The sequence below is a fragment of the Medicago truncatula genome, chromosome 3 (genome assembly GCF_003473485.1).
Source record: "Medicago truncatula cultivar Jemalong A17 chromosome 3, MtrunA17r5.0-ANR, whole genome shotgun sequence".
NCBI classification, from domain to species: domain Eukaryota; kingdom Viridiplantae; phylum Streptophyta; class Magnoliopsida; order Fabales; family Fabaceae; genus Medicago; species Medicago truncatula.
Window position 1 is genome coordinate 40026023 of NC_053044.1, and position 26977 is coordinate 40052999.

The 26977-nt window shown below is 32.5% G+C and overlaps 4 protein-coding genes across 4 annotated transcripts; all 4 read right to left on the bottom strand.

The window, feature by feature from the left end:
• Positions 1-6585: 6585 nt before the first annotated feature.
• LOC11433227 (50S ribosomal protein L11, chloroplastic) lies at positions 6586-9224 on the bottom strand. Its single transcript, XM_003601399.4, has 4 exons — positions 8915-9224; positions 8655-8827; positions 8486-8549; positions 6586-7051 (listed from the first exon to the last, which is right to left on the bottom strand). The coding sequence occupies exons 1-4, from the start codon at positions 9114-9116 to the stop codon at positions 6843-6845; spliced, it is 648 nt and encodes a 215-aa protein (XP_003601447.2). The 5' UTR covers positions 9117-9224; the 3' UTR covers positions 6586-6842.
• A 1853-nt stretch (positions 9225-11077) lies between these two features.
• LOC11438939 (endoglucanase 1) lies at positions 11078-13786 on the bottom strand. The gene is made up of 7 exons (XM_003601400.4): positions 13508-13786; positions 13193-13402; positions 12903-13103; positions 12705-12797; positions 12425-12586; positions 12214-12325; positions 11078-11891 (listed from the first exon to the last, which is right to left on the bottom strand). Exons 1-7 carry the CDS (start codon positions 13733-13735, stop codon positions 11398-11400), a joined length of 1500 nt encoding a protein of 499 aa, XP_003601448.1. The 5' UTR covers positions 13736-13786; the 3' UTR covers positions 11078-11397.
• Positions 13787-20130: 6344 nt separating this feature from the next.
• On the bottom strand, positions 20131-22066 carry LOC25489609 (protein CANDIDATE G-PROTEIN COUPLED RECEPTOR 7). The gene has a single exon (XM_013605659.3). The coding sequence runs from the start codon at positions 21797-21799 to the stop codon at positions 20486-20488; it is 1314 nt and encodes a 437-aa protein (XP_013461113.1). The 5' UTR covers positions 21800-22066; the 3' UTR covers positions 20131-20485.
• A 1618-nt stretch (positions 22067-23684) lies between these two features.
• Positions 23685-26849, bottom strand: LOC11426999 (beta-carotene isomerase D27, chloroplastic-like). The gene is made up of 6 exons (XM_003601402.4): positions 26373-26849; positions 25562-25654; positions 24738-24799; positions 24246-24352; positions 23986-24081; positions 23685-23908 (listed from the first exon to the last, which is right to left on the bottom strand). The coding sequence occupies exons 1-6, from the start codon at positions 26763-26765 to the stop codon at positions 23859-23861; spliced, it is 801 nt and encodes a 266-aa protein (XP_003601450.1). The 5' UTR covers positions 26766-26849; the 3' UTR covers positions 23685-23858.
• Positions 26850-26977: the final 128 nt, after the last annotated feature.

Sequence of the window (26977 nt, forward strand, 5' to 3'; positions counted from 1 at the left end):
AGAATTTAATGTAATTTGCATTTAATTTTATGAGAATAAACAAAAAGAATCTTGAAAAAGACAAAAGTTTGTCTTTTTTGCTTATATTTTGGGACAAAGAAAATGTGTTTTTTTTGCTTATATTATGGGACGGAGGGAGTAGTTTAAAAGACATTAGCTTCACAACAAAATAGTTTTTTTTTTCTTTTCAAAATTTAATTTTTAGTCTTTTAACTTAATTTCAGGTAACAGTTTGATCCTTTATTTTTCTTCATTTCAATTTTGTATTTTTTGTCCATTTTCATATGAATCTTTAAGCTTAAAATTTATGATTTTATTTTCTTCTTGTCCCCGTCTATGTTTGCAAAAGAATATTAGATTTGAAGCTTGAAAATGTATATGAAAATGGACAAAAAGGACCAAATTGAAATGAAAAAGAAGATAAAGGACCAAATTGTTACCTGAAATTAAGTTAAAGGACTAAAAATGTAATTTTGCCTTTTTTATAAAAAAATCCTTTCACAAAATGGTTAAATTATTAATAAGATTTTTTACTTAAATTAATTATGAAATTATTTGTATTATTTGAACAACCATTTGTGTGATAACTTTTTAGACAATCATAAATTTAGTGAGACTTCTATAAGAATATGAATTTGCATATGTAAACATTTACTCATCTTGACAACTGCATATTTTTAAACACGTAAGCAGATACAAAACAATTATAAACATAAACATCACTTCATTTTTTATGGAAAAATATATAAAAAATAGAGAGGTGCCCTTACCTCAATTGGCTTTTCGTCCAAACAAATATGTCTTTATCTCTTTGTCCCTTTTACCTCATGTAATCATCAAAGTCCCTCAAGAATTGAATAGCCTTCCCATATATGATATTACAAATTTTCTCGCACCAATAACACCTCCAAGTAAAGGCCTTTCTTTCTCATGTCACTTATTTTTCCAACGGAACGAGAAAATGAAGAAGTGGAGAGATGATTGGACTTGAGAAAAAGCAAGACAACTTGACCATTTCCTACTCAGGGAAGCCACAATCTTGAAGGTTAAGAATATGTCCAAGATATATTATTACTATTAACGCTCTATTTGGTAAAAATAAGTCATAAGCTAGCTTATAGCTGATGACTGATGGCTGAAAAATTAACTTATAGCTAATGATTGGTAGCTGATAGTTTATAGCTGAAAAAACTCACTCATTAAAAATAATGTGTTTGATAAAATTAGGTGTTGAAATGACTGATGAATATAAAATGACATGTTTGTTTATTTTTTTAGGGAAATGTTAACCAATGCCCCCGCGGCACTGGTTAACGAAACAAATGTAGTAAGTATTGTATTGTAACTTGTGATGTCAACTCCTCAAAAGCATAAAAAGTGTTATTTTCACTTTAAAACTTTCCTTTTTAGTTTCTTTAACCAGTGCCCCGGGGGCACCGGTTAACAAGACCCTTTTTTTTATATAAATATATGCACTTTTTACTTATTTATATCTTTTTAAATATTTCAATTTATTTTAAATTACTTTCATCTCCAAAATGATAAATTTATTCTATGAATTTAATTAGTTTTTTTTTATTTAACTAAAATGGCTTCGTTATTTGTTGTAGATTTTATTTAAAATTATATATTAAATTATATGAATTAAGAGCAAGGTCAAAAAAAAGTGAACAAAGAAAATGTAAAAAAACCACAACTTGAGTGACGTATTCTTATCATAAAAAAAAAAAAAAAAAAAAAAACGGGCAGTCATGCATAAAAAAATACTTCTTGAAAAAAAAATGTATTAAAAAAATATGGGCAGTCACGTAAGTGGCTGGTTGCACCAATATATAAAAAGTGGACAAATTTTTTTTAAATAAATATATATATATATATATATATTAGGTAGTTACATATGATATGGGTAGCTTTTTTTATTAAAAAATAGTAAAATTAAATTAATAAGGTTAAAATTGAAAGAGAATATAAAAAACTATAAGCTCAAAAGTTACTTGAAATACTATGAACTCATGAAAAAACTTGTTCTCAAACACGTCATGTTTTGATTCAACAAGCTTATAAGTTAATTCAATAAGCTATAAGCTAACTTCTCATCGTTACCAAACACAGCCTAAGATTATTATCAGGTATGAGGAATGCATATGAAATTTAGATGTTTAATTGAATGTTTTTATGTTTTTCTTTTACTACAAAAATTTGTATGAATTATGTAAGAATCATGAATTTTGTATGGATTAGGTATGATTTAAGAAATTTCAATGGATTTTGTATGGATGTTTAAAAGTTGAAGTTTTTGACAATTAAAACAAAGTTCTTCTTTGTACCAAAAAATAAATAAATTCAAAAATTCATGGGTATTCGTGAATACTCGTGGATACCTTAATACCCACGGGTTACCCGTATAGTAGATAACCACACGAGAACGGGGCCGGCACGAGTATCATATTTATCCAATAGAACAAGGGTATCATATTATCCACACTCATGGATACCCATTAAAATTAAAATTTTACGTATAAACAAATAGACACTTACCTCCAAAAAATGACATTCAGTGATAGATTTTGTCGCAAGTAAAAGTGTTGTTTTTTTATCCTACACCTCAACAGTTATACATTTATCCCTACAAATATTTGAGGCTCCCATAAATTGGAGGCCTAACTTCATAGAGCTCCTTGCTCTTGCCGAGGGACGGGCCTCACTACTAGAAAAAGAAAAATTAGGGAGGAAAATTAGTGATGGAAAAAATAAAATCCCTGACAGATTCTTTGGTCGCAGAATTTAGTGACGAAATTAGAGAGGGATTTCATGCTTTCCCTCACAAAATTTCCCTCACTAATTTTTGTTTTTTTAGTAGTGCCTAATGATATATACGGTAGTTATTTTTAAACTCTTGTTATAAAGTAGAATTACAATAATTTTATTTTATTCTGGTAACATTGAATCAGCAAATCATTTGTTTTTGAGTTGTAATATCTTTAGTTCTCTTTGGAATTTGGTGCATAACTGGCTTTGGTTTTCTTCGGTAGATCCTTTCGGTATTGTAGATCATTTCTTTCAGTTTGATTATTCATTAGGTGTCTAAGAAGCTCGGTGTTCCATAATGCATTTAATTTGGCTCTCTTGTGCTTGGATGTTTTGGAATGAAAGGAATATCAAGATTTTTAGCAATAAGATAACACTATTTCATCAGCTTATAGATAAAATAAAGTTGCTTTCATTTTGGTAGTTGAAAACAAAATATGTTAACTTTGCTTTTTGTTATCATAGTTGATGGCTTTCTCCTTTTGTTTGTCTTGAAATTGGTTAATTTTTTCTTGTGTTTTTTGCCGGTCTCTTTATCCGACTATTAATATTATGTAAACTTTGGTGTTCTTCTCCGTACGCCTTGTGTTAAGGATAATGTTTTTCTGGTTTGTTCAACTTTGGTGTTCTTCCACTTTGACTTGTTAAAAAAAAACTATTGACCCATTTGCATTTATATAAATATAAAGTGAAGAACAATAACTTGAAAGTGACTTTTTTTAAAGAACTTGACGTTGATAATATTGATCGGAGGAAATAAATTATTTCGAAATTGAAATTGATAATATTTTTAGGAATTGTGAGATATATTGCACAACTATTGGAGTATTTATTTAAATATTCAATTATTGTGTGGTATCACTATACCATATCTCATATGTCTCAATCTCAGGTCTATTGCTTTGTAATATCTTATACATTGCTAATCCATATTATTTTTCGTATTCATAATGTTATACATTGTTTAGGGTTTGGGTCATTCGGTTGGTAGTCGTGGTGCAAACACAATGGAAGTTAATGATAATTCTCCGTGAAGCATGTGTCATGAATTTGTTGGTTCTGTTTCTTAAGAATTTGAGATTTCCGGTGTGCATGATGTGTGCACTAAGATATCATGAAACTTTAGTATTATTGACCCTGTTATTCATTCACAAAATGCTTTGGTCAGCTATCTCATTTGGAAATAGTTCCTTTTTCAAACATTTTTTGAATATTTTTTACGATTGTGTATTAACGATTATTTTTTTGGGTTGTAGTTTTTTTTTCGGAAGAGGTTTTGATTCAGTTTGAGAAACAGAAAAATGCGTCAATTATTTTGATGGATCTTGACAATATGAAAATGTATAGGTTTACTATTGTTGCATCAAAAGATGACGAAAAGAAGAAATGCATCTAAGATGGTTGAATTCAATTTGCATCTGATAACGTTTTGCATAAGGGAGACAAAATTTGCTGCAGTCTTAAGTTTCCTTTTTATGTTTAAGAGTTTGAAGAAAATTAAAATATTAGGTGTTTTGGTGGACGTTTGTCTATCGTTTTTATGCTTGCTTTTGAACTATACGTATTATGCAATATAAATAAAATTTTGTGTAATACGTCCTTTGTTTTTTTTAGCTTGGAAGACTTGTTGAACATTTGAACAAATCTTTTACAAACTTTGGCCAGTTTAATGTGTTTGTGTGTTGTTGTGGTTTTTATCTTCACACAAATGATATTTATCTTGAATTGACGACAACAATAAATAACTTAATTATGACATAATTTCTACCGCGATGTAGAATTTGTTTTTTATTGTCGTTTTCAACTTTAATTAAAAATTAATTTCGTCTTTGTAATCAAACTAAGGCCGTATTCAAAGGTTTCCGAGCCGTGCGTTGCACGGGCGAGGACACTAGTATAAGACAAACAAAAACAAAGGGAAGAAATGAATGGATTTTTTTTAGTGAATGAAATTAATGGCCGATTTATGTTGTTATATTGTTTATACTTTATGAAGTTATAATATTATATATACGCTAGAAAATAATGGGAGACCAAAACAGTAAGATTTAAGAAGAAAAACAATTTTTTTTTTTTTTGACAAGAAGAAGAAACATATATGTGGATATGCAGTGGCGGAGCCAACTTATTATAAGCAAAAAGTGGATTTTTTAATTTTATATATAGCCTACCTACATCATTTATTGAATGAATCTAAAAAGAAAACTTTTGCTTATAATAGTGACCGGATAGAGTATTTAACTGCAGAAAAATTGATGCATTAGTGTTGGTATGATTGAAAAAGTAAAATTATCAAAAAAAGTTGATGAATTAAAAGTGGTTGTTTTTAGGCTTAATTGAACTTTTGGCCCCTAACTTTCCAAAAGTTTCGGTTATGGCCCGCTAACTAATTTAAATACAAAACAGACCCCTATGTTTTGCAACTTTAGCAGTTTTGGCCCCCCAATGCCAATTTTTTTTTTAAAAAAATGACACGTGGCACCTCACTTAGGGTGCCACGTCAGCGTTGACCGAGTCAAAATCGGCCTTGGGGGCCAAAACTAGTACAGTTGCAAAACATAGGGGTCTGTTTTGTATTTAAATTAGTTAGGGGGCCATAACCGCAACTTTTGAAAAGTTAGGAGGCCAAAAATGCAATTAAGCCTTGTTTTTACTTGAAAACAACAGTAGAACCGCCTAAAAACTTAAAAACACATACGGGTATACATAACAATTATATGTATGTTATCCTTGATATAAATAACAATTTTCTGATATAAAGCTTATGCCATGGTGATTCCGTAGAAAGATTGGACCTGTTTTTATCTAATAAGGACAAACCTACCTTGTATTTGTAAGTGATTGCTCGATTCTGTTGCTTTGTAGACACTAGGCAACAATTTTATCTTTGACATTGTGGAAAATTACAAATAGATGTGAATTGTGACCACAATTGTGTTTGCAATCGGTTGTAGAAATCTATAAAACCTTAATATTGCAGCCACGATTGTAGTTGTGGATTGCAAATTAAAACCTCGAAGCTTAAGTTATTAGTTCTGTTCAGTTTTTTTTTTCTCACCCCAATAAAAAGGTGCACAAATAGTCTTAAGGTGATGAGACATTCTGACCTTGTTGGCAGTTCTTTTTGTTTTAGATGATATAGTATAGTTTACTTGCTGCTATTGCCAATGTAGATTGTGAAAAATTTTGTGTATACTTTGTAAGCATTGTTTTGTTGAAAAGAGAAAGATCAAGTTCTCACCAGTCTCAAACATCAGACAACATCAGACAGTTTAGAATGAACACAGCCTAAGTTGAGGATTTGTTTTGTATACTTAGACACACACACACACAAGCTTGGGTTCTTTTTGAGTGCTCATCTTTGAATGAACCAAGGCATGTGTGCTTCAATTTCTTGCGAAAGCAATGCTTAGAATTCAAAGATTTTGACATGTTTGGTTTCTATATAGTAGACTTTGTTTTGCTTCAAGAATTGATTATACTTGAAGTTATAAATGACAACTTCTAATTCTAGAATTGGTTTTTACAAAGACCTGAAGACAATTCAAGTCACCCACTTACATACTCGTAATGGTTACCCACCAAACTGGTAAATGGCAAGATATACTAGAAACTAATTTCAATTTTCAACTCTTCCCTTAAACTTTGTTTTCAGGAAAGAGATTGTCAGTTGCCATTACAGAGGAAGCAAAAGAAAGCAAGCATGTTTAATAACACAGCCAGACCACAATACAACAGTGCAAATGATAAAAACAATAAAAAACACGCAAGCTTGTATGATAAACAACACGATTCACATAAGATTCTCAATTAGAATCAAACACAATACAAAACCACACCAAGCAACAACTTTGTGGCTGATATTAATGAGGTGATCATGTATTTAAATTCAAATATAATTCAACTAATACAAAATAGTTAAAATCAAATGTTCTCTTTGCTGATTTGGAAGACAAAACATTGTGCAATAAAATGTCCAGTGTGATCTAGTACCGCAAGGACTTTTTACACTTGGAGGGAATATTGAAAAATCATTACAACAATTGCTTCTGCTTGGGTTCAAGAATAGGAGGATCAACATCAATTCCCATATTTGCCGCTGTGCCTGCTATAATTCTCATAGCTGATTCCATGGTCTCGCAATTCAAGTCTGGCAACTTCTCAGAAGCAATTGTACGCAATTGATCAATTGTGACTTTTCCTACTTTTTGTGCCTTGGGGTCTTTTGAACCCTTCTCCACCCCTACACAACAAACCAGTCAATCAGTATAATAGAGTTTGGAACTTTGAACACTAGATTCACACGTAAACAGGATGTTTGAAATTAAATGCCTGGTAATCTATCAAACCAATAACCTTAGGGTGTGTTTGGATGGAGGGTTTAGGAGTGGAATGGAGGGGAGAGTTTATTTTCATTTTTAAATTTCGAACACTATGAAATGTTTTTCAAAAAGTTAACATATTAACATGATAAACAATCGTATAATAGTTCAATCACACTTAATTTATTTTAGAAAAACATGATATAAGTATGACACACCCTTAACATATCTGCTTTGTTTTGTTTATTTAGATAAGTATGACAACACCAGACTGATCATATTTCAAGACTGAATTAAAAGCACAAAAACTCAATATTCTCTGCTACTATGTTCACAGACAGCCCAATTATAAAGTCTGTTACATACCATATCAATAAAAAAAATCAGATACAGAAAGGTAACTTTTGTTCAAGATGGGGAGATTTTAATGGCAATGCAGAGGTCACCATCCATTAAAACACCTAGTAAACAGGGGTTCGGCCATAAGTAGTGGGTGTAGCCTTGTAAGAATACCTCGAATGTAACCACTAAAAAAATCTCATTCATTTGTAGTGTAGGAGAGATTCTCATATAATACAAGACACATTATTTTACATATCATTGGATTATGTAAAATGTTATTTAGATCACATCTCAACTGTTGAGACTTGAGATTATAATTCTTGAAATATACAAGTTTTTTCTAACCCTTGATTAGATCCAGCTTAAAACAAATAGATCATAGATAGAATGTTGAAACACGGAGTAAACGGAAGCTAAAACAATTCATACTTGCTTTTGATCTGTCAAATCAAATGTATACTAAATATCCAAAATCAGTATGAATGCCTAACAATTTTAATATAGTTCACTTAGTCACAAGGCAGCACAAGATCATATAACGTACTGCGTTGAATAACCTTACCCTATTTAAGATTTAATGATCCTTACCCTAAATTAATGACATTTGAGGCAGGAAGGGGAAAAGCACAATGAAATATAGCAACGGATGCAATTTTTTAATCCAAATTCTAGTATTATCCCTAAACTTTCAGCTAATGACTAATAACTTTCGCGGTGCGTAGTTGCCGCTGGCCAAGCACGCCGACCCAATAGTGTCTTATAGTTAGCCTTACAATTATGTAGCACCGACACTTTATACTGAAGGTATGTCCAAGTATTGGACATGTGTAGGTGTTTGGTGTCTGACATCAATACGACACTGACACCAGTCACTTCAATTACATACAATCACTTCAATTTTCTCAAATTGTTAACATAGTCTATATGTCAGTGCCTATGAATTTGAAGCATATTCTAACAGATTATATCACAGAGTACAGAAGATAACATAACATAATATCATAGGGGTATACCAGCAGCTTTAAGAAGTAGAACAGAAGCAGGTGGAGTCTTCAATATGAAAGTAAAACTTTTATCCTGAAAATAACACAACAAAATACTGTCTGAAATTTAAAGAGAAAAAATGAAATGAAAAAAAAAAAAAAAAAAAAAAAAAGAGAATACAAAAGAGAGAAAGGTTACATCAAAGACAGTGATTTCAACGGGAATTATATAACCGGGTTTATCAGCAGTCCTAGCATTGTAATCTTTACAGAAAGCCATAATGTTAACACCCTTTGAACCAAGAGCCGGTCCAACTGGTGGTGCCGGCGTCGCCTTTCCAGCTTCAAGAGCCAGTTTTATGATTCCAACCACTGTTTGCCACAAACACAAACATGTTGTTATTAATTACATTGCAACAAGAAAATCGAAATGAATGGATGAATGAATTAGTTTAGTACCTTTCTTTGCTTTGCCACCACCGGGTTTGGGAGGAGCCATGGCAGTGATTTTAAAGCGTCTTTGAGTGGTGGGAAGTGAAAGGGGGGTTTTGTTTTGAAGGGAGACGCCGCTGGGTTTTAAGGATAATTTAAGAGGAGTAGAAAACATAGTAGAAGAGGAAGAAGAACATAGCGACGGAGTGCAGAAGAGTGTGGACGCCATTCAATTGAGTTGTTCGGATAAAGTATCCGCGCTATCCTAAACTCTACTCTTCCTTCACAACAATAAACTACCACTACTATTTATCTGTTTTACTTTTTCTTTTTTTAAATCCTATTTTGAATGTGTATGATTTGCATTGATTTAAACAAATAAAATGATTAGTTTTGAACATAGAGTGACGTTAATGTTACTCTCTATGATAAAATTATTTTCGTATTCCTTTAACTTATTTTTGTATAACAATTTTGTCGTTTATTTTTTTTCATATCATTTTCATCAATTTATATATAATTTTTCAAGATTCATATATTTGGTTTTATTTTCATACGAGCTCTTGATATTTAAATTTTTATGGTGGTTAAGTATAAAATTAAGTTACCCGTATGTGTTTTTGAGTTTTTAGGTGGTTCTACTGTTGTTTTCAAGTAAAAACAACCACTTTTAATTCATCAACTTTTTTTTGATAATTTTACTTTTTCAATCATACCACTAATGCATCAATTTTCTGCAGTTAAATACTTCATTCGGTCACTATTATAAGCAAAAGTTTCTTTTTTAGATTTATTCAATAAATGATGTATGTAGTCTATATATAAATCATATACATCATTTAATGAATGAACTTAAAAAGTCAACTTTTACTTATAATAGTGACCGGAGAAAGTATCTTTGATCGAGACTAGTTTTAAGATGGATGATCTCATGGGATTCTTTCTATTGCATCTCTTTCATCCCGTTTACAATATGGATGTATTTGGTTCCATGGAAGGATCGCAAAGCTTTCTTTAGAAGTGATTTTAAGGATTGGTTCGAGTTAAATTTGAACAAAATGAATGAGGTTAGTATGAAAATTATTGTGTGGTCTGGTGTATGGGCTATAACTTGTCACTCATTGCAACAATGAAAGAATAAGAAGGTTCATGTTGAAGGTTTCACTCGTCCTCATGCACCTTGGATAGAGGTTTCAAGGCGATAAATCTGCATATTGACTCGAAGTTAGTGATTCACAATGTTAAGTGGAAGGCGATGGTAGTGTCCAGGGATGGATCAATGATTTTATTTTGGTGTGGCTAAATTTTATTCATATAAAAAAGTACAAATGATGATATTGGACTCAAACATGAAACTCATTAAAACTAGCATTTAGTTTTTGCAAGTGCTAATCTACAACACTAAACAAACAATAATGCTTATACTCCTCTATTATTTAGCATGTCATTTTGTAATATTTTATTGTTTAATAAAAATCTATTGTTCCTCTAAAAAAAGTCTATTGTTTCTTAAATTTATTTCATATTTTTTCATGTATTATTTGTATATAAAATGACATTTATTATTAGCCCTTTGTTTAATAAGCAAGTCGCTGTCCGTTTTCAAAAATTTCAGTATACCCAGATTTAGAAGATCTTTATCACTATTTTGTAGAGCTACATACAAAAAATTTGCAAATTCCAAAATCTCAACCGTGATCAATAACATGAAGGAAAAAAAATTGAGGAAAAATTTGGTGTGGCTTTAGCCACACCATGACATGAACTACATCTGACCATGGTAGTGTCACAGGGAAAATGTTGCTTCAGTGAAGTTTACTTGAGTTGGACGGAGGTTTAGATTTGTCATTCTTACAAGGAAGTAAATTTTTGTGCATATGCATTAGCTAATATAGAGTGTGACCAAAGTTCTTGGTAATATTTGAAGAGGTAGAAAAAAGTTTAACTCGTCTTTTAGTCTCAAAATAAAGTTTTCTTTTTTCTTTCACATTTTACTCCTTCGTAATCTTTAGTCTCCAAAACTCCTTCATAATCTTTAGTCTCCGAAGTATGACAATCTTTTTTAAAAGTGTATAAATATAATTAGTCTCAAAATTAACTTTCCAATTATATTCAAACAATCTTGGTATTAAACTTTTGTTGATTTATATTTGCTTGGCATGTTCTCTGTCCATTTTTCTAACTTTGCAATTGATAATTCTAACTTTTAAATGTACTAATTTTGTTAAAAGTTTACAATAGGAGAAATTCTCTTTGCAACTGATAATTTCAGCCTAAGAATTTCTCTTACAATAGTACTATAGAAACTTCCACGTTAACTAACCAAATGACATGTAGAATATGACACTAGCAAAAGCATGTGACAAAAACTAATTCTTAACTAACCAACCAACATTGACTTAGTACTAATAAGAGATCAATTGACTAGAACCTAATCAAATTAACTAACTAAATCTATCTATGACCAAGATTCTTTTAGTTAAACTTATCTTTCACGTGATTATTGGTAACTAACTTGATTCTTGACCAGAGAAAAAAGCAAGAGCACCAACAAAAGGTGCATTAATATAAGTTGCTGGTTCTGACTGTTGATAATTATTTCTATCATCAGAGAAATTGTCACTGCTATCAGGACCACCAACAATGGCTCCAACAAGAACATTTGGATTAGGTGAACCAGAATGAAGATATTGAAATCCATTGTTGCAAGAAATCTGTTGAGGCTGCACGCGAATGGACGGTAAAGAAGAACCTCTATGGTGAATATGTTTTGGATATTTCTCTCCAAAACCAACCATATAGGACATCTTTGTTGGATTATCACCTAAAATGTAATCAACTTGTTTTTTGGCCAATTTTATGAGGTTTTGTTCTGTGATTTTTGATGTACCACATGAAACAGCACCTCCATTTGTGTTGAGATACTTGGCGTATATTAAGAGAAGAAAAGATGTAGATGTCACATACTGTAAATTGCTCTCACTCCCTTTGTACAGAATACCCCCTGCAAAATTAAATTTTTGGGTTAGAAATATCTTTCGTATTATCAAAATTCTTTTATTTTATTTGTTTTTTAAAAAAAAAATTGCGCAAATGTTAAGACAAATCCCTTCGAAAATTTGAGCAATTTTAAAGGACATATATAATATGAATTTGGAATTTAACTCCGGACCACATGTTTAAAGTATCCAGCTGCTTATTACTCGGGTCACACCAGTTTGTTAAAATTATATTATTTTGATGGTTAACTATGTAAAGTATTGACCTTAGTTGCCAATAAATTATGTGTTAACTATGTCCTTAATTGAAGAATTAGGATTGGTGACCTGGGGTATACTGAGCCTGGAAACCAGGAGATCCTGGTACTAGAGAACAAATGTAATTGTCTGCATGTGCCTTGTATAACTGGAATTCTTCAGAATCTTTCTCCAAGAATTCCTGTCACATTACCCATAACCATAAGCTATTAACTATAATGTGATTTATGTGTTGTAGATAACATGAAGTCAGAGTAAACATAGTTAAAGAAAAGGATACCTTTGAAAGCAAGATTTTAGTTCCGGGTCGTTTATCATCCCAACTGAAGGTGTAACCATCATCGTCAGCGCCTAATGTGTGACCGTTAGATTGTATGAATTGCTTGTAGGAGCTAATTCCAGAAGCTCTATAAATCCATGATGCACCCCAAAGTAATTCATCCTATTTATTTATTAAACAATAATAACATCAGCATGTTGATATATTAATATTAATTTCATAATGCACACATGTCATTCGTTTCGTTTCAAAAATAAACGAAGATTGTATAAGTCTTTACATGGTATCCAGAGTAAGAGCAGTAAAATGGACAGACAACAGAATTAAGAGAGTCACTATAAGAGCCTCTGTAACGGTCTGCGAAATTGAATACCTACATAAATCACATTAATTGATTAATTAGAGTATGAAAACTGAAAAAACAAACAACTTAAGAGATGAAAACTAGGAAAAATTGTGTTTTAGAAGAGGAACATACTTGGATGGCTGCTTGAAGCAATTTGGAGGAATATGATGGATCTGTATCTCTGAATACTAATGAAGACGCTGCCAATGCAGCAGCCGTCTCAGCCGCGACATCAGAACCTGGATTTTGAGCCGAGACCTTATACACATTGCGTGGAGTGTCCATGTCCTCCGGCCTTTCCCAACACCTGTGATCCATGTTCGGCTCTCCAACCTGCAAATATTTAGGATATTTAGAAACAATTTTTTAACTAATAAAATGTGTGATCGCGCACCCAAAACATTCTCAGAGCGGCCACTCACTTGGACGTATAACGTGTCTGGAGTCGTGGTGGCGGCTTTGAGAAGGTAATCGGTACTCCACCGGATAGCAGCTCTAGCATTGTCAATCTGGTCCTGCATTGAGCTTCCAAATTCAATGACACTCCATGCTAATAATGTTGTAGTAAAAGCCATTGGAAGCCCAAACTTAAGGTTATCACCAGCATCATAATAACCTCCAATTAGGTCCACCTGAACCAATATACATATAGAGAATAATCAAACAAATAATTAACATGCATGTTATATTAAACTTACATATAAAAAATGAGTCATGCAAATGAGTATGTATAATACATGATAAGAAGAGCCATCTGATAATCCAGAATCTCCTCTCCATGTTAGTTTCTGGTTAGATGGTAATTTTCCAGATCGTTGTCCTTCAAAGAAGAGAATGGATTTTTCAAGAGCCTCGTGGTAATCTTGAGAAGTGAAAGCAAAGCTTAATTGATGATGGAATGAACAAAATGTTAACATTAACAACAGAAAGTGTAAATATAATGTGGTGGTGGAAGTTGAAGCCATCCCTTTTGGCAGTGTATGGAGGATTACAAAAATGGTTTATAACGGCAGGAAAATACATAGTGTTTATATAGAAGTTGGAAGTTGTAAGTTTGGTTAAAATTGGACGTTAATGTTAATTGATCATCACGGGATCAACTGCGGCAAAAAGGGATATGGACTAGAAAGTTTAACCAATCATCACACTTCCTTGTCCTTATTGTTCATCGGATACTTGGAGAAAATGTATTTTTTTATACTACTCTATAAGAAAAGGAATAGATTAGGTCCTAAAAAAAAGAAAGAAACAGACTAGGGATTTAAAAAAAAATCTCTATTTTTGGAAAAAAATTGATTACCAGGGGCAAAAGCTCTATCCGCCCACAAAATATGCTACGAGCACGAAACATATGGATTAACGACTTGAACAAGTAAAATAAACAGGACAAAAGTAGAAATTAAAGAACCACATGAAGATACACGTACCCTATTGCTTTTCAAAAACTTAGTTATATTATCTTGTTAATAAATCTATTGTCAAAATATGATATATTTTATATTATGTAGTAATAATATTTGATTTGTAAACAAACAATTTAAAAACAAAATTGATTGTTTTTCTATATAAATTTATCGTAGTCATACATATTCGCAGATGCATGTGATACTATTAAATCCACTATAATTTATCGTACTCATACATTGTTTTTTTTTCTTAAAATTTGTGTGTAAGTATTACATTACATGAATAGCATTTTTATCCAAGGGAATTGAGTAACTATTGTCCATGTATGTGGATATCTATTAATAACATTCCTAAAATAAACCAATGGATGGATACATGTGCACTTATATTAACCAATGCTCCATATGTTGGGATAGCAATGGGGGCGATGTGGATGTGTGCAGTAATCCCATGTCACCTGTTATCAAAATAGAGTAATACTATGTCACCCCTCAACTCAGTGATAATTAGCCTTGTGTTCACCCATACTCAAAATGCATTTATTGTTAAGATTTTCAACGAATTTGATGATATCTCTAGATAGTTGCATTTTATAGTATCCAAATCAGAAGTGCTTTATGTCACAACACTGATAGTAAAACATTTTCATTGACTACTCAACATGCCATGCTGCATGATTTCTCTAAAAGGAAGACATGCATCAGCATTTGAGTAATTCGTTAAAAAATGTACTATATAACATTAGTTTATCGAAGTTAAATGTGTGTAATACTAATAATGTATAATTGTTTGAAAAGGAGGCTATTGGGGCATTGTTGGGCTGAAAAGGAATATCTTCAATGCCTTGAACTGAGATAGTCAATATTCAATTGGGTTGGTATTAGAATGAGGCATTGGTTGGCTAGAGGAGGGTGGTCAAGGTTGATTTGGGTGGTGGCACAGACTAGGGTTTACATGAAACAGGGGGAATATTTGGTGGATGGGGACGGCGGTGATGGTGCACAACAAGAGGGTGTAAGGGCAAGGCAAGGTGACATAAAGACTTGGTAGATTAATGAAGATATTCGATCAATTTGTAGTATAGATCCAAAGTCTCTTCCCTTAAAAATCAAAAGGCTAGTCAACGAATCCTAATTCAATTGATAAAAATATCGAAATTATCAAGTTTGATGTCGTGATGCTGTTAGAACCCCAATTCATCCACTTATGTATGTGATTTTCCAATAACTATTGACATTTTATCTATTAAAAGAAATAATTATAAGGTGAAGATAAAAAAAAGTTATAATATAAATATCCATAAGTAGAACTACAAGGTACCTCTATATTACTCACCTCAAAAAAAAGTACCTCTATATTACTCTCACACCATTAAAAAAGCAGATAAAGAACAATTTATTTATTTTACACTCAAATACCTACTAAAAAATTTAAAATGGATAAATAACTTTTTTTCATCAAGTATTTTGGTGGCTAGAAATTTGAACTCCAACTCTTGCATATATTACTTCAATATCCCTACCAATTGAAATTCGGTAACAAGTTTTAACCACATGTATTCATATCATATGCACATAATTTTGTCATATTTTCTATCCATGCATCAATAACTCAAGGAGTGTGTCTCTCGTAAACAATGTCATCGGTTTTTGTGAAAGTTAATAAGCAACCAGGGATTAAAATATTCAATGTAACTTCTATCAATTTCACTCTATTGGACTCAAGATCAAGAAATGCACGTTATCACTGTGATTGGCGTAATTAACGCCAGGAAATTGGACTCATCAAACTTGTTAAAAGTTTAGCATTTGGTATGCCAAAATTTAAGGCGCAGCTTGGTTTGAGAACTGTTAGCGGCATGGAGAAGTGTAATTTGTCCTTAGCAACAAAGTCACGGGGACACAAGAAAGTCACATGATGAGTCAACCAACCTAGTTGAAAGGCACAAGTGAGAAACACAAGAGGTAGCAAAAGAGAGAACACTGAGGGCAGTTACCTAAACTGTTTGCAGGCCAACATTTTCAATGGATTCTATAATGCCACAGAGCCAATTACAAAGAAGAAATGAAACTTTACATATATCACGTGATAAGGATGTTCACATGCATTTCCACTTTTCTTTCGGTGGGAATGGGAAGAGTATATTAATATGCAATGCGTGAAAGAGAAAGGAAAAATTTTGATGTGCCTTGATTTTGGGTTATCAATTTTTTTTTTTTTTTAATCATCTGATTCTCAGAGAAAGACATAGTAATATGAAGTTCAGTTGTAAGAGAAAGACATAGTAATATGAAGTTCAGTTGTAAGATAAATATAACCTGATCAAAAATTATTTCACCTGAAATTAAACTCAGGTTTTACATGATTTTGGGTTACCGAATCTAATGCCTTTCCAATTGGATTTCACAGGCATGTCAATATCATTTATTTTCTGTTCATTTTTCTTGTGAAAAAAGAGCCAAGTCCAAAGAGAAAAATAAACTACCGAACTAAAAGAACATTCCTAGATATGCAAGTTGCTAAAATGTAACAAAAAAGCAGCCTCTCTAAAACTAGAGTTATATGCTTAAGAATCTCACAAACTAGATACATGGTTTGGTTAGCTGATGCACAATTTCAAATCAAACAGATCGGACAGTTTGAGGTCACTTAAGTTTAGTTCGGTTCAGTTATTGAACAGTTTGCTAAAGACGTGTTTGATTCATGAACTTAAACTTAGTGTTTTTTTTTAAGCAGTTTGGATCGGCTATTCAATTCGGTTCTGTGGTTTTTTTAACAACCCTATAACTTTGTATGAAACTCAAAATATTTTTAACAAAAAAACATTATCTCCACCTATATTAACATGAATGCGCATATTTTTTAAACAATACACGATTTCAATCTCATATATGATAGGGAAAAATACAAAAAATGACTAATAAATTTACCATTATTTTTAGTAGGTAAATTCACAAATTGATATTTTACATCGTAGTAGTCAAATTCACAAAAAAAAAAAAAATTACTCATCTGTCTCTTAATTGTGTTAAAAAAGTTCTACAACATTACAATTTGTTTAAATCAAGCAATTTACAACCAACAATACATTATTTCTGGTAGAACATGACTCAAATCCCGTAAAAAAATATTGAGAGAAAAGAATCCACGGAACAAAGCTTAGTCCTTGACAAGATTTACAAACTCAATTTATTTATTAAAAAATCTTTAAAAATAGAGAAAAAAATAAGCATTTTCAAGGTTCTTTCTCGTTGAAACTCTTTTGAAGAGTAAGTTAGGATTGTAGGATAGACTGTAAATTTTTCTTTTATGAGACAGTATTTACATTGTGTGTGAAATCAATTACAAACCTTCCATTCTACTTGAACAAAAAAAGAACAAGGCTGAAGGAGACCGAAATTTGTATGACAAATAAACGGATAATTGGTTATATAACTCTTACAATTTGTCAATAAAAAAAAAAATCTTTTACAAACTCATATCACTGATGTTCTACTTACTTCAATCTGATCAAAATTTGACTTATTTGTTTTAACGTGAATTCAACTACTTATCATGTTGTTCAAATTTAATGTGTCGATGAATATCGTGTCTTGATATGCTATACTTTGAACATTGCTCATGTATGTGTTCAATGATTGTGCCAGGTATCTGTGTGCATGAACGTTACTTTATATAGATACAAAAGAAAAAGCCTTCAACCTTATTCATTCAGTAGACAAAAGCCAAGCATATAATTTAGTGTAAAGCTGGAAGAAAGAAACTCCATATATCTTACCCACCACAACCAAATTGTAACATAGTAAAAGCAGAGCCACCAACGAAATTTGCACAGATTGCATAACAATCACTCAAACATGAGAACAGACATTATAACAAGGTTCTATCAACCATACTTACAATCATATTCTATTAGGGCAACGAGGAAAGCAAACATAACCAAGCGCCATTCAGCGTCAATCAAATCACAATAGATAATAACGACAGAGAATTTTAACATAGCAAATATTAGGATTCATCACAAGTTAATTAGCTTTGTATTAGAAATGGTAATACTGTGAAATTCAGAGGGATTATAAGTGGTCTCTAATTCTGAGGAAAAACCGTGAGCCCTATGCAATCCCTTAGCTGCCTCACCTTACATTCATAGTCCAAAGTTTACGGATTTTTAGGAAAATGAAGACCGAGTCTAACGGGGTGAATCGTGAATTGGGGGTTTCCAAATATTACTATGACAAACAACATATTCATGGCATGCTAAAAATTTGCCATCAACAAATTGATACCTGAATTCTAGATCATGCACCAACCACCTTGTTTTCCTTTTCAAGTTTATAACAAATCACAAGTTGATATCCTATTAATTTAACTCCCCAACTTTGTTGGCTAGGGTTTGTGACTCGCTATTTGAGGGGAAAAAACTTTCCTAATTTGTAATTTGTATAAATCTTAAACAGCCTTCCGAAGACACTGATGCCAGTTTTGGATTGTAATATCTAAAGACATTATGTAAATTGCAAGAAGCCTCTTTTGCGGCATCAATGTGGCTTTTATTCCACTCCTGGATGCATTGCATTTGATCTTGAATGACTTGGAAAATTAGGAAGCGGGTGACTTTGATTTTAAGGCATTAAATGCTTTCACAGCTGATTCATTTCACCCCACTCGAAAGCATCTATTTTATTTAACACAAACAGTGGCTCTGTTATTTTATCATACCATGCAATGAACTACAATAATTGTCTATTAGGCCTAAAAGAACACAACTCCAGTTATATTTTTAGGCATTGGCCATGACATAATGGCTTAAATCAAATAGGGAGTTGGGAATTGTGAGGTGACTTAGTCTTGCATCGAGTAGAGTGAGATTCTTGGTGGGTACTTAAGATGTTTGGTTCTTCCACTTGATAGATACCTAGTTTTTAAAGGAGGGTTCTCCAAGTTCGTATCAGAATCTTAACAGGCCCCCTAACCAATAATGATATATCGACATGACATGGATACTATATTTCAAATGCAGAAGAATACCATCGAAACATGCTACCACAATTTTACTCAAATATGGTCAAAAGAAATTACTCACATCAATTTTGAGGCCGAATAGCATAACATAATCTTCCTCACAATCGCAGATTTAGTTTTGAAAAGAAATAGCAACCATGTAAGTTGTAACTCTTGAATAAGTCATCTACTATGGGAATAGAAAATTTTCTAGAGATGGTTATCTTATTAAGCGCTTGATAGTACAGGCACATTTTGTAGATAACATCCTTCATTTTTACCAATATAACTGGGCTTGAATAAGGATTGATACTACAAAGAATAATCCCCCTACACAACAGTTCCTGTTTTTCAATTTTAACAAGGATTAGATTCCAAAGAAAGAACACATTTATTTAGAAATAGGAAATAACAAGAGAAGATACTCTCCGTATACTTTTTTGAAACCAGTCAAAACTAATATTTTTCATAAGATCCTTTCTAAGGGAATTGAAGTCTATATTTACAGACTTCCTATACACAAGGACAGACAAGGTGAGCAATAGGCAATAGCAACTACCCTAAAATATAAAACAAACTGACCATATCCCAACAATCCTAGTCTATCCAATTAGCCCACATCCCTACCAGACTCACCATGTCCCTACAATCCTAGTCTATCCAGAACAAGGAATTAACTTTTCGGTGGCACAGGGTTATGAATTATGCCATAGATCCTGCTTGGGTCCAGTAATTTATTTCAAACAACTCTTTCCCAACCTACCCCGTGTGAAACTCGGGATATACGAGACCTGGATTCCCCACTATTTCACAGAATCACAGCCACTAACCCAATGTTAGATTGTTACATACAATTACTTCAGGATAGTAGCCCAAAGACATGACATACCTATATATACCTCTACATAGGCAAATCAATTATAAGATTGGACTATTCATGTTTACAACAAAATTAGAACTCTAGCAATAATAGTTGAAAAATTCCAATGCAAAATTTGTAGGTACAGAATTACAAAGCTAAAACGTAACTAGAATAAAAGCAACCATTGCAAGAAAAAAGTGTTCGCAAAGTATCAGTATCAATACTTAGACAGAATATATTGTTCACAGCACTACACAAGAGTCTAAAATATTTATAGCACAATGATTTATGAATACCAGCTACTATACCCATAAAATGTAACATGAAAATTTTCAGCTGTCATTGTAATGAAACCTGAACATTGCTGTGCAAGCAAACCAACATCTTCAACCATCTATCTACCTTGGCAAAACCATAATCTGTATCAATTTTTTCAGCACCAAAATTACAATTCAAATTCATCTTCAAGCTTCAACGCCTCAGCAGCAGCCTCTTCCTCTTCATCATCAATGACGAAATAAGGATTATGCGCCTCTGGCTTGAACTTATAACCCGTAAACACATAGAAAGCAAGTGTAGCCAACTCAGCAGCAACCACACTAGTCCAAGAATACCGATATGAAGTAATAGTCTCCAACGCATAAACCACAACCCTAGTGAAGTAAATGTAAAATATAACAACAATATAGTAATGCCTGAATAAAGTCAACTTCATCAAATTAACCGCCGCTTTCCCATCAGTCCTTGCAGCCTCACGCAGATTTTTAATCGACCACACAATCGGAAACAACACAGCGCAGCAACAAACAACATCAACAAGCAAGAAAATCTGTTTCCATGTAACCCAATCATGTCCATAAGGTCCACTCTCATCAATAACAACCTGAGCAATATTCGCAACAATCTGAAGCGGAATCACAATCATCAAAACCTTCTTTTCTTTATCCTGAAGAAACGGCTTCAAAAACGACCATCCAGTACCGATCAACACAATCAACGTAAAAAGCGAAATCCCTTTCAGAAAACTAAACATATAAAACAATATATCCCATCCATGAGCACTTCCAGTACGCTTAATATATGACTTATCTTCCGCCTCACACAACAGATTAATCGCTTTCAAAATTATAACAGCAAGCATGAAATAATGAATCCGAAAGGCTGTTAATCTTTTCTTATACAGAACACTAATCCAAACAGCAGCAAGGGTAAAATAAACCAAAGAGAAGACAAAATAAACCCTAGGTAGAATTGTTCTACCAGCAGAAAGATAATCACGAACATGACTTTTTCCATCGAGATTATACATAGCGGAGTTAACATCCATAGAAACCTTAAGCTGTTGAGGATGACAATTAGCGAAAACGAGATTATACTGATCTGAATCGGTTTCATTGTAAAGAGTATTGAAGGATTCTTTACCGTTAAGAGAAGAGAAAGTGAAAACGGATTTAACGAGATCGGATTGAAGAGCGCAACGAATTTCACCGTCTTCGAGTTGTTGAAGAACGTGAAGCCATGAATCGAGAGTGCAGAGGAAGAAACCGACTTTGGAGAGATCGAGATTGGAGTTAGAGAGTGAGATTTTGGAAACGTTGAGTTCGAGAATACCGTTGTGTGTGAATCCGAATTGATCGAAAGGGATGATGGGACGATCGTCGCTTCGGATCTCGGAGAAACGGATCTCGGAGAAGGTGGTTGGGAGGGTGGTGAGGAGGAGGAGAGGGAGGAGGGGGAGGAGGTGGTGGAAACGCTCCATCGTGTGATGAAACGTTTGAGATTTGGATTTGGATCTGAGAAATATGTGAATTTGATTTAGAGTTATATGATTACGATAATGAAGATTAAGGTATGGTGTCGGTGGATGAATGAAAATGAAAATGAAATGAAAATTCACGACGTACCAAAATGGGTTAAGTTGGGATTATCACCTGAGCGGTGTAGACAAGACGCGGTTTTGTTTGGAGTACTATTTTATTTGCTAGTGGTGGTTTGTTGCATAAGGAAATTGTATTGAAAAGTTAATTAAGTGTGTAAGAATGGAAATTAGTGGGAAGTTTAGACATTTTTCTTGGCATATGTCATGGAAATTTACATATTTTTTCTCTGATTTATTTATTATTCAAGGTCTTATGTAACATAAATGGAAATTAGTGGCAACTTGCACGTATGAAATATAGGAAAATTTTGATTTTATTTATTCGTCTAGACGGTCAAATTTATTAATTACATGTTGGACCGGCCTATGCATTTTCCATATTATAATACCTCAAAAAAATATTTTCCATATTATAATACCTCAAAAAAGTAAGTCTAGTATTGTGATAATATTGAGTCAAAAGAAAGGTATAATGATAAATTCAAACTCCTCCTCCGCAAATGGATATCCATGGATGCAGATAGTATGATATCTGTATCTGCTCCATTGGATAAATATGAAATTCATGCTCTATTCATATCCGCGCGGATATCCATTTAACGGATAATCCACGAATTTTGAGGTATTTGCGAGTTTATACAAATATCTATGAATAACTTTTATAAAAAAAAATAGAAAAAAAAATTAGGTGAAATTTAACTTTTATACAAATATGAAAGTTCACCGCATTAATTTTCTTTTGTTTTTAGTAAAAAATATAATATTCATACATTATAATAACAACAAAGATCATTGATTCAAGAAAAACATAAATAAAGTTCTTTGATTTGACAAAAATATAAATAAAGTTCATCATATTCAACAAAAACAAAGTTTATTGCTTCAAGAATCCCGACCACTTTCACTACCTTTTAAAAGAGTGCGATACAAACTTGAAAAGTGGTGTAATAACTAATAACAACTCTCTCTCAAAAAAAAAAAAAAAACTAATAACAACTCACACTACTAAGGTTTTTTGCTTAGGAATTTGAAAAGGATTAAGGTTATTTATTTACTACCTCTGTCCCTAATTATAAGACTCTTTTGAAAAAATAATTTGTCCCTTTTTATAAGACTTATTTGGTGTTTCCAAGTACATTAATTATTTCTTTACCAACATACCCTTATTTATTTTGCATTTTCTTCAATCAACAATAAATATTATATTGAAAATATAAATTTACTCTCTCTTAAGGATAAAATTATAAAAACAATAGTAATTATATACAAATTTAATACTACAACCGACTTTCTTAATCTCCGCAATTTTGACAAAAAGCTCCTATATTTAGGGACGGAGGTAGTAATTTATTCGGTTTAATAGCGGGTATGGATATCCGCGGGTGCGGATACCATTTAATCTGCATCCGTATCCATTAATTAGCGGGTAGATAAAATATCTATTTATCCATTAAAGTATCCGCTCCATGTCCGTGGCAGATTTTATCCACAGATATTTACGGGTGCGGAATTTTTTTCCATCCCTACTCCACTCTATTTTATTTGTTGTTTCATGAAAATATTTTAATATCACTTTTCTAAAATTAAGAATAGTACCTGTCAAGAAAAAATAAGACTAGTAAAAATTGATATTGACTGGCCTTTGGCTTTCATCTTGTATATGCTTTGTCAGATTGTGTGCATGAACAAATGCTTTAGAAATCTACTCAAATAAATCATTAGAAATAGAAAGTATAAGTAATGACATATTCTATATATTAAAAAATAAAAAATAAAAACATATTCTGTATAATAATCTCACTTGTTTGTAATGTTGGTTTGTTTATTTCCCTTTAATGACAACTATATTACAGTAACAAGAAAACCTGAAGTCGAGATCATGAGAAACTTATAGTATACACTAATTCTGTCATGGAAAATTATCCAAAGGAGTGTCTGCTCATGATTGTAGCTTAGGACATATACTGGAGTTTGGATTCGCTACAGGACCTGCAAGTTATTTTTGTGTTAGAATATATAAATCTTTTGGTTGATTGAATTGAACACAAAAGGAGGACCATGCTTACATATATCAGCATAGCAAGGTTGTTTGGAGACTGGGTCGTCTTCAAATGAAGGCGGAGTTTGGCCATAAACCATATCACAACTCATGTCTTCAAAATCTGAGATTAAATTCATATAGATGTAAATAAAAATTTAAAATGAATTCTTAATTTTGCAAGTAAAAAAATCCAAAAAATATTGGTCAAGTCATACTTTAGTCATTATTGTAAAGAATGTGAACTAGAAGAACTTTTGTCTTGTTATGAAAGACAAGAAGACATACTTGGAATCATTGTTAATGGAAGTCCAAATTCATTAGTGAAAAAATCTTGGGTAGGAATCTTGCACATATTAACACACTGTCCAACACATCCACTGTTCTCCAGGTACCTGAACAAGAAAAAAAAATATAAACAAAATCAACAAAAATTCATTAGAAGGCCATAATCAATGCAAAGATTAGTTTCTACGAAATTAAATAGTTAAGCAGACAGCTCGATCGGTGAGCTGAGGGCCATGAAAGGAGTAATAATCAGAAAGTCCAACCTTCAAACCATGGATAGTGGATACTAACATAGCGTGCTATAAATTAGCCTAAAAAAATAACCACTGATAGTCCCTGTTCAAGACTTTCCAGACTCGATTGATTACTTTCATTCATACAAAGTCGAGTCTAAATATATATCTGCATGTTTTGACACACAAACACACACACGCGCACACACATACATCTGTGTTTAAGTTCAATTACCAATCTTAGAGACATGAAATCTACCTGCATTTCTTTATATGGACGCCACTCTTTTGCTTCACCCCATTTATCTCCACTTCTATAACCTAGTACATACCAATAATCTAAATATCAATGACAAGCAGAAAATATAAATAGAAAAACTTATAGGGGTAAAAGACATATAACTTCCCTGATATTTCAGCCATTTTTTGTTTTCACACATGAATGTAGCATAAACCTTATTAAGTTTCAAATAGAAAATAAAATGTTACTCTACACTTTAGCATCCCCGTGAGTAACATGAAAGCCGTGCCAGTTCAAAAAGGTTGAGTTACTTGCAAGTTGCAATCTGGTTTATCTCATGCATTTTCATTTTAACCCAAACTTCAGAGGGTTGTGACTTGTGAGAGTTACAGAATTCTTTATAAGTTAAAAATGACTAAAAATCAAGGAAATCAATGGTAATACCCTAATATCATGCAGCTCTGAAGACCTACGAACCTCTCCAAAATGGAAGCACTTGGATAATACTAGATATCATGGAGAAATTTAAGTGTGCATGATAGCAGATGTTCTTACTATGACAAATTGATAATGTTTGAAAAACATGTTCCTAACTTCCAATATATAAAACATTTTACTTTGTTATAGATAAACATTACAAGTAATTTTGCTTTCCCAGAGGATTTACCACCATTTGAAAACCGGTTCGCTCATCATAATCATTAAAAACCTTGAAATGCAGACGCTTGCAAACTCTTTTTAGGCAAACCAAAGCTCTTATGAAGTTAAAAAAAAAAATGCTAAATTGATAGGTAGCAATATAAATTAAATAACTGGCAAATAGAATTTAGTAACAAAATCACCTCAGAAGGACCAACTAGCCAGTGGAAGAAAGGCACTGTCAATGCAGCATTAAACTCTGCAGCCCATCTTGTTGGTGGAAATAATTTCCTAAACTGCAATAAGGTAGTTAAAACTTAAAAGTGATTTTATTCCTACATTCAAAAGATTCAAACTGCATGCATAATGTAGATATTTCAAACTAATATAGATACAGGCATGAGGGCAGACTCCTATATATAACAAGTTCACAAGTTAGCTCAAGAAGTCCCCGAATGAATAGCCAGGTTAGGACACTGAAAAAGTATTATGTACCTTCCCAAATCAAAGTTTCAAATCCTCGCATGGCTCAAAATTCCCACTACATATTCAACAAAATTGAATGATACGAAAGGAGTAATGGATTATTCACTTCTAATTTTAGAGATTATTTTAATGCCTAAATTGTCAAATGCAGGACAAGCCCAACATAAGTGGAGGCCTAATGACAACTCCAAGCAGATTAGCAAGGACTCCTCTTTATAGGAGGTCTGCTAAATTATGTGTGAGGCCTCTATCGATAACAATTTTCCTAAATTGCTTTAGGCCTAGACCCTGTTTCGATAAACAATTTAATTTACAGCTTATAGCATAAGCGCTTATGAATAAGCTTATTACTATAACACAAGATAGAATTAAGTCAAACGGTTTTGGTATTGAAAACAGCTTATAGACATGTTATAAACTATTTCTATACCTTCTTACAAACACTATCACAAGTAAAGTAATACCAGTAGATAATTCAATAATCCTTGAAAGAAACATAAAAGAAAGTAAAAATTCTATAATATCCACCTGAGCAGGCGCACCTGGAGGAAGCATAGAAAGAAGAACCTCACGAACAACTTGCTGTTGCTGCAAACGAGACCGACGCAACATTACTCTTTTGGACACATCAACAAAACTCTCATAATCATACTCCCAAACATCCAACAAACCCTTCTTTTCCTTCTTCTTTTTAGCATTCCCTATTACAGGCTCTGCAAATGGTTCCATTTTTCGTGCAAACAAAGTCATGAAAACCTTCTCAAAAATACTGTCATTGTAACGTGTCTTTTGTCCTAAAGGAGCTGGTTCACCAGATGGTTCAGCTATACCACACCGAATGGTAGCACCACTTGCTCTTGGAGCATATTGTGGTGGAGTTATTATTAGCTGAGGCACAACCTGAAAACTAAGAACTACCATTGATTAATTCACACTCTTGAGTTTCATCACACTCCTTACTTGATAAATACATATAATCTTGCTTTTTTTTAAGTCCACCAAATATACTTATGAAGTTTCCAGATGAATGGATGATGGGTATATTGGTTCGTTGTAGTTTGTTATAGACCACATATTCATTTCATTTTATTTTATAGTTAATGATTTTTTTTTCTTCAAAAATTTTAGAGTTG

Coding starts and splice junctions, on each gene's coding strand:
- LOC11433227 (XM_003601399.4), bottom strand. CDS start 9,116: ATGGCGTCCACACTCTTCTGCACTCCGTCGCTATGTTCTTCTTCCTCT. Junction 8,828..8,914: donor TGGTGGCAAAGCAAAGAAAG/GTACTAAACTAA, acceptor TGTGGCAAACAG/TGGTTGGAATCATAAAACTG. Junction 7,052..8,485: donor TCTACTTCTTAAAGCTGCTG/GTATACCCCTAT, acceptor TTTGTTGTGTAG/GGGTGGAGAAGGGTTCAAAA.
- LOC25489609 (XM_013605659.3), bottom strand. CDS start 21,799: ATGGAGCGTTTCCACCACCTCCTCCCCCTCCTCCCTCTCCTCCTCCTC.
- LOC11438939 (XM_003601400.4), bottom strand. CDS start 13,735: ATGGCTTCAACTTCCACCACCACATTATATTTACACTTTCTGTTGTTA. Junction 12,798..12,902: donor TGCTTCAAGCAGCCATCCAA/GTATGTTCCTCT, acceptor TGATTTATGTAG/GTATTCAATTTCGCAGACCG. Junction 11,892..12,213: donor CCAGGCTCAGTATACCCCAG/GTCACCAATCCT, acceptor TTAATTTTGCAG/GGGGTATTCTGTACAAAGGG.
- LOC11426999 (XM_003601402.4), bottom strand. CDS start 26,765: ATGGTAGTTCTTAGTTTTCAGGTTGTGCCTCAGCTAATAATAACTCCA. Junction 25,655..26,372: donor CTCCAGGTGCGCCTGCTCAG/GTGGATATTATA, acceptor ACCTTATTGCAG/TTTAGGAAATTATTTCCACC. Junction 24,800..25,561: donor GGCTAGTTGGTCCTTCTGAG/GTGATTTTGTTA, acceptor GGTATGTACTAG/GTTATAGAAGTGGAGATAAA.